At 38.4% G+C, this 8041-nt stretch overlaps 1 protein-coding gene across 2 annotated transcripts; it reads left to right on the forward strand.

Moving 5' to 3' along the window:
- The first annotated feature begins 3840 nt into the window (after positions 1 to 3840).
- LOC149040425 (uncharacterized) lies at positions 3841 to 7835 on the forward strand. Of its 2 annotated transcripts, none has more exons than XM_089181320.1 (2): positions 3841 to 4035; positions 5573 to 7835. In XM_089181320.1, exon 2 carries the CDS (start codon positions 5573 to 5575, stop codon positions 7379 to 7381), a length of 1809 nt encoding a protein of 602 aa, XP_089037446.1. In that variant the 5' UTR covers positions 3841 to 4035; the 3' UTR covers positions 7382 to 7835. The 2 variants fall into 2 exon arrangements, with proteins under 2 accessions (XP_089037446.1, XP_089037447.1); XM_089181321.1 differs by having other exon boundaries at positions 3901 to 4039.
- The last annotated feature ends 206 nt before the right edge of the window (positions 7836 to 8041 follow it).

Here is an 8041-nt window from a genome sequence, read left to right on the forward strand (position 1 = left end):
ATTCATCACAATACTGATATACATGAAAAATTACACTTTTTTGATTGGCTGAAAATAGCTAGGTACTTTTTTCATTTATCATTAGTGAAGAAGTAATAACTCATGTACAAAATAATATAAACTATAGGCTCAGCAACAATAGATCATATTAGAAACCAATCAGATTTACACAAAGTAGGTTGTTCTGATAGATACATGCAGTAGCTGACAAAAATATACAAAAGCTGGGATACTTTTATGTATATTGATAAACAAAATTGCATTCCTGAGTAAGAATTCAGCTGAAGGACAAATTTTGATGGCACACTTCATTTAGTCAATACTGTCAAATTTATCTGCCATCATTTTGTTGCTTTCCTGAAAATGTGTATCTTTCATGTATACGTTATGAATAATTGATAACATGATTTCTCATATGATAAGCACCTGTAAATTTTTCAAATACTTTAAACTGCACACACGCTTTGAGCTCAACATTTGATGTTTGTGAAAAATTTACTTCTGCTTATTTAGAATAACAAAGTACACTTTAAATAACTTAGCTTAGACTTTGTTGAGTTTTTATGAAGTAGTTAAAAGTTAGAACTACTTGATGTGGATTAGATAACCATCAGGTATCCTCTGAGACTCAGGGTTCTAATCATATCTGTAGACCCCTTAAAAGCACAGTCTTAACAGATCAGTTGCAAACTGTCACAGTCATTCTGAATTTTGATTGTTACCAGAAGTTCAATCTTGTTCTGGCAAATGAGAGTGAAGCAGGTCTCACAAGTCCTCTTGTGTGCTCTAACACAAAGTGATACATGAAGTTCAGTTGCTTACCATGTTTGTTTTGGACCTTTTTGTATGGTAGATTAGCACTTTACATGATGATGTGAAGTCGATTATTTGCATGATGATGTCAAGTTCACCTATTCATTTCTCCACATAACTTGAATTTGGTAGACTCACTGGCATGAAATTACAATTTCAATAATAAGAAAACTTGAAAGCATCTGGTAGTTTAAATCATATGATACCATCATGCACTTGCCTGTACATTGAACTCTGCTGTGTTTAAGTTATGTCTCTGATTACAGTTCCTGAAATCTATCATGGTGACACTCTATCTCTATTGAACTTTCTGTTAAATAAAACCTCCAGGTCAAATTGAAAATATTATTGGGTTAAAAATTATTAGCAATGTTACTTCAGAGTACTTAACTCAACATATGATTCATTAAAATATTGCTTTTGTTCTGATCTTGTAATGCACCTATCTTTTTTCCCTAGACTCTTCCATTTACAACCTCATATCTTCCTACCTGAGCTAAATTTTTCTGTGTTCTTTATTGAAAATACAGTCCCACAAAACCTAAATACAATAATTATAGTAAAAGTTTTGCTCTCAACCAACTGAAAGTTGAACTTTATGCCCTAATGGACTAAAGAAACCTACACTCAGCATTGTGCTACTTTACATGTATGTATTGTCCAAAATTAGTCATACTTTCAAACCAAATCAAGCTCCCAATGGCTTCTAGTGTAGATTACATCATTTCCCAAATGTCTCTGCCCTTTTGCAAAGTTTTGTCCTTGTGTACTGGTACACAAAATGTCAAAAATATTCATATTAAATTCTTCCCTAGAGTTCATTTCACATCACTTGCCTTGGAAAAGATAATCAACCTACAAACTTCAGAAGTCAATTCCACTTCGTTACGTAAACATAATCATGACTGAATCTATCAGACCACTATGGGAGATTATGCTGATGTTTTTTCAGTTCCTAAAATCCTTGGGTTACATGTGCAACCTTGGTTGTCAAAATGAGACTTCTAATAACAAAGTTTGGCCAATAACTCTCATCTTCAGAGTGAACATTTCAGGACTTTTGTATGCTATTTATCTTGTTATTGATGAAAAAGGATTGATATTGAAAACTATCTAATGGTAATCAGATATTAGCTCTCCTAATAGAAACTCAATGAGACACCAGACACTAAAAAGCAGGTCAGTCAATTTTGTAAGCCACACATGTACGCATTGCGGACCTTTTTTTTTTTTTTACATTACTGCTCTTAAAGCTGAAAGGCCGACGACAAAGTTCAATTCTTGCAATTTACCGTTCGCATACGCGGGGCGGTTTACTCAACTTATGTTTTATTTTAGAAGTATAATGACTTTCAAATTCGGCTTTCCTTACTTTGTGGTTAAGAAATCAAAGGCAAAATTTTCGTAATTGAAGCTATTGTTCGTTTTTGGACGATAAACGAAAGAAAATTGTCACACACGTTTATTAAAGAGCGTTCTAATTTCTATAGCGGTCCATAGGCGGCCCAAGCTCCAGCTGTGAGATATCGTAAATATTCCCCTACAAACTCTTTTAATTCCGCCATGACTGTGACCGTTATTGCGTAAGAGCTTGGAGCTTGGGCCGCCCATTACGACTCCAGCCCGGATTATTCGTGACTTACTGAAATCATAGTTAGTAGAGGAGTCTCCTCTACTAACTATGGTTGTATTTGTGCCACGGATACCTGTTAGTACAAAATGTAGACAGCAGACTGCAGACCGGATACAAAATATAGACTGCAGAGTGGGTACAAAATGCAGACTGAGAATCTGAAGAGTTTTTACGTCTGGTATATAATAACATGTCATCTTACAGCTTACCGAGCGTCACGCAATCGCTTTTCCGCGATCAGCCTTCACGATTATTTGCACTATTGTGGAAAATTCCTGGCCCATTTCTTGATGAAAATCGATCGTAATATAATTTCAAGCCTTCAACATAGTCTTCTTACTTTGCGCGCGAGTTGATTGGTGTGATGTCTGTACAGATTTTACCAATGTAATAAAAGTAGATGACGTGAATAATAGTGATGGTAAAGCAAGCTTAAAACGGCAACAATCACCAGAAACTACAACGGATACACAGGGTATGAGTAAGTTTTATTGATTTTTCGAGAAAAATCTTCATATTTCGAAATATTTATAGTTGTAAATCGACCATATTTCGTTCCCTATACGATTCCTTATAACGTGTTCAAATTTTCAACGGTTCCTAGAATAACTTACTCCGAGTCACACAACGCGTGACGCGTTCGTGAATTAATCGTTGGCTCTTTCTCGAAACGTGACCTTGTAGCTACGTTCCCTGGCATCAAGCGAATCCAACATGGCGTCTTTCTTCACTAGCAGTTTGCATCCATTTGAATTTTGTTCTTCAGTCTCACGGTAGTAGTGTTGTTCAATAGATTGCATAGAGTATATGCAGTTTGGTTTCAGATTTCAGATTTTGCTTTTTACAACGAGACGTTTTCAACTAAGACATTGGCATACTTGGCATACAAGACATACAAGGCATTCAATGCTTTCATGGCTTTCAAGCGTTCGCGATTCTGTCCGATCCAAAATTACCGCTCAATAACATATTTTTGTGTGGATTGGCCGCGTGTATGCGTCTATAAGTATTTTGAGCGTTTGCCCCATAATGCTCCAGATGATCGTAATCCAATTACGTTGAAATACAAAACGACTGACAAAATAGTTTTATGGGCAAAAATCTCGTGTTCGTCATGTGACCCGGCCCTGTCCGTGCATGACAACGTCAATCATCGTCAAGATAGCACGCGTGATCAGCATGTGAACACCTCATTGGATCACAGTTAGTTGTCATGGTGCTAAGGGCCCAATGACCTCTGGGTACTATTGCGCAATTTTTCCATTTTGTGGCGGAGGAAAAAAAAAAAATAAAAAAAAGACAAAAAATAAAAAAAAAAAGACAAAAAAACAAAGGCATTTTATGACTGGGCTACCACAGACAATAGCCTGAATATATGAATACTTAACAACCTCAATTTTTGAGGTTCACGTTTAATCCGCTATGGAGTTGTCATGCTGTGAGCGGTCTTACATTTCCGAGTGAAATTCAGCGGGAGCCCCAGTGATTCGAAAATGAACGTAAACACCAGCATGAATATATGAATGCTTAAGACCCACGAAACGTAGTAATAACAAGAGATTACAGGGAAGAACTAAAGTTTTGTTCAAGTAGGTATATTTGATATTCTTCTTTGTCAAGATAATTACAATTCACTGCGTCAGGTGATTTAATCAATGATTTAAGATTTGTTCGTGCGAGGTTCCTTTGATTCGATTTCGTCGTATTATTTAGGGTTGTACTCGGTGGATAATTTTCAGCCGTATTTCAAGACTATTGCAAGACATAGGCAAATATTTCCCGAAGAGAACGTCGACTCGTTTGCAAATCGTTGACAACACCTCATTAATTCGAGCACGGGTAGATTGTCGATTTGTTTGAAGGGAAGTCGCGCACAGGAAAAACAAAACACAGCTCAATGAAACTTGGATCCTAACAATTGAAGACATTTGGGTCTCTCATTTGGTTCTAAAGATGAGCTATTAGAAACCCTACTTCAGAGAGAAAATCTTGTATTGTTGCGTGTGAGATGGTCATTTAGGATTTTAGGGTCGGTCATTTGAACGAAGTCTCACTTAACCAGTTTGAGAAAATACAGGAGTTGTCTAGTGTACCTTCAGGTGTCTGTAGAGATAAATGTTCTCAAGCGTTAGATATAATCATTCGGTTCCCAAAATTCGACATTCACATAAAAGGTTTGGCTATATTGAAGAAAAGTTTGAGTGTAAGGTAACAAAAACAAGCACAACAAACAGTGAAAGTTAATTAGAATCGATCCGACGACTTCATTAACTAGCCTCATTATATATATAGCCTTAACACAATACGCGCTGCTAACTCTCTTTGATACGAAACAGTGACGGATTTCTGTGAAACATGATACGTAAGAATATAAACCCTATCAGAACGGAAGTGATGGGACTTAAATTTATTTTTTACTAACGGACTATCCAAGGAAAGCGGCTAAACTGATGCAGATTGCCTCAAACGATTCTGCCGAGAGTCGTAAACAAGTTTAAAAAAAATTCGCATTGATCGCAGGCTTAAATTTTGATCTTTTACTGCGTTGATTGTTGTATTCCCATTTGAAAATCTTTTTTCGCCTCTGCCGTAGTATATTTTGGAGTAGTGGCTCTTTCCAACCTAAAATAACTTTCAGTTCATAAACATTAATTTATCGTAATTGTCAATTCCTATATGCTTCAGTGCATCTTGGAGTAATGTTTTGCAATATAAAAATTATTACGTCAGTTTTAATTTAAAGGAAAGGAAATTGGCCAGAGGCAAGATTTTCACTATTCTTTCAAATGTATTCATGATTGGGCTGTTTTGCTTTGGGATGTAGTCGCAATTCTAACTTTTTTCAATGTATAAAAATTTGATCTATGCACTTAAAGAGCACTTTCCTTTATAAAAGTTCTAATTATGAAGGGCATTTTTGTTTACGCGACTGGTTTTCACCATTTTTCAAGTAGGGAAAAATTTCAAATGATTGTAGGGATTTCCACTCTTTTGAATAACTTTTTAACTGCAATGACCCTGGTGTCCTGGAGAATTTTTGGTCCACCATTAAGTGGTAAAAGCAATGTTGTAAGAAAGTTATCTCCACCACATAAATAACTTTTTACGCTTTTCTTTTTCTTTCAGATGGATGACTTCCGATCACGGAAAAAAAGACACGAACATGACTATGAATCATCGATGTATGGAGGAGCCACCTCGAGAGGAGGAGGTTATTCATCAATATATGGAGCTTATTCTGCTGTTTCTAGTGACAGTGGAAGTTACCCATTCATCAACGATTGTCCAACTGTAGCCAGTACTTCAACAGCCCCACCTGTAGGTGCTACGGGAGAACATAGGGCATCTTCCTACCACCCCAATGACATCACTATGGAACCTTATGAAACTGATGATGCTGTCAAATCAGCATCAAGCAAAACTTATGGTTTTTCTGTTGTCAAGCCCACAAGCTATTTCACTACTGTGGAATCAAAATCGAATTGGTCAAATGTAACTCCTGTCACAAGACATGTCGGAGAAAGAAGTGATCACACAAGTTCTAGATTTTCAGCAGAGACGAGAAGTTCCACCTCAAGTGTTACGCGTATAGGACTCAGGAGGCATCTTAGCGACCAACACGAATCGTCAACAAAGAGGCAGGAAGTTAGTCATGATGGCAATCGAGATGGCAGAAGACAAGTGGTAAAATACAATGCTAGAGGAGGAGGCAGGGTGGTCATTTTTGTACCTCTTAATCCATGGCAAGTGCTGGGTTTCAATTCATCTGATGCCTCTCACGAGGCTATCAAAGCAGCTTTTAAGGAGAAGATACACCAACCAGTGCGTCAGAACCGCGCCTTGGTCTCAATTGCTTATCATATGCTGACCTCGTCAGCTGGCAGGTACAAGCGAGTGGAAGGCACGAATGAATTTGTAGTTGCAAGGGATGACTACTTCATGCTCGCAGCCTGTGGCCACACAGACGAGCTCACCCTAAGGATTGCCAAGGATGGTAACATCGTCCAACAAAGGGATGAGCATGGTCGAACACTGCTTTACATGGCAAGTAAGTCAGGCTTTTATGATACCTGCAATTTACTTCTCCAGAAAGGTGCTGATGTCAATGAAGCTCAAGGAGATGGCAGCACTCCTCTCCATGGTGCAGCATATTTTGGCCATGAACTGGTTGTCGGTCTCCTACTTCAACACGGAGCAAAGAGTGATATCAGAAACCAATGGGGTAATACCGCCGTTGATGAAAGCGCTACTCCAAGAATACGGAATTTAATCCAAACCGCGTCCGTAGACTACATTTCATCACTTGCTGCTAAGCTCAAAGAGAAGCAACTTGTGAAGAGTGTGCGACTCATTGAGTACCGAGGAGAAGTCATAGCAAAAGAGCTCACGCGTGATCCTCGCAGTCTGGATGCCCTCACGCGAGATGAGTTGAATAAAATTCACAACACATGGGAAATAGCATGGCATGGCACTCGTTATAGGTATCTGGAATCCATCATTGACAATGGCCTTCTACCCTCTGGGACTTGTGGTATCAAACCAGCAAAGGGGCACTACAAACTTGGTGAAACGCATTTTGGCATCCAAGACTGGGCAGCAGCGATCTTTCTTTCACCATGTATTCTTTACGCATCTCACGTCTGCTATTCTGAACGAATCTTTTCCGAGTCCAAACGGTGGTGCGTCCTTGTCAAGGTCTATTGTAAACCTGGTAGCTTCAAGTCATATGATCCAACCGTATTCCGATACGAGTCAATGGATGGTGAGCCAGACATGCCAGAGTATCGCATTCCAGTCACTGAAGCTGACAAAAATGTAATTCTGCGTGTTGAGTCTACGCGTAACGTCGTCGTCCAATCATTGATATTCGTGCGCCTCAGCTTTCTTGAAAATCAAAACATTAACTTTGAACAAGCAATGAAACTCTTACGGTGATGTGACACACCAACCGCAATCGTCAACTCAGGGTTGTTCGGATGGCGCCATCTCTTTGCCTCTAAAGAACGTGCTTGGCTCTAAACAATAAAAATTGCGAAACAACTCAAAGAACCATGATCTTTTTTCCTTTTGAATGATTAGATTCAGTTTCCCAGTTGTACTGAGTTAAAAGATGATTCTTGTTTTCAGTAGGTTCTTTTACTTTTGGTGCACCTGCCTTGACACCGACATAGCTATGAGCTGTACATGACCATGTAAATTGCTTATCTCCAATTTATGATAGCATCGAGATAGCCAGGAACTGAATATTTCAGTCACAGTTGTAAGCACTAAATAGATGACTGCTCGATTGAATACTTTAGATGGCGACGATTATTATCTTCGCTGTGTGTTAGAACTTCATATAGCTTGCTACAAATGTTACGGCTTCAAAATAAAAGTGTTTAACTGTAACAGTGTCATCAAATAATTTCTTTACATGGTGACGCTTGGTCAACTCGGCCGAATCGGAGTCTGTGTTGCTAAATAACATCAGATAGTTTGGTTTAAGACGAGTTGCGACTCTGTACGGATACCTAGATCAATGCCAGCTTGCTCTGTCTACGCTTTAATCTCCGCTTTCTGTTGAGGAAAGATCACTCAATCGTTCAATGTCAC

Source organism: Pocillopora damicornis, chromosome 9 (assembly GCF_964200805.1).
Source record: "Pocillopora damicornis chromosome 9, jaPocDami1.2, whole genome shotgun sequence".
Lineage (NCBI taxonomy): Eukaryota > Metazoa > Cnidaria > Anthozoa > Scleractinia > Pocilloporidae > Pocillopora > Pocillopora damicornis.

What these genes read in the sequence shown, in the direction of transcription:
- LOC149040425 (XM_089181320.1), top strand. Translation starts at nt 5,573, where the DNA reads ATGGATGACTTCCGATCACGGAAAAAAAGACACGAACATGACTATGAA.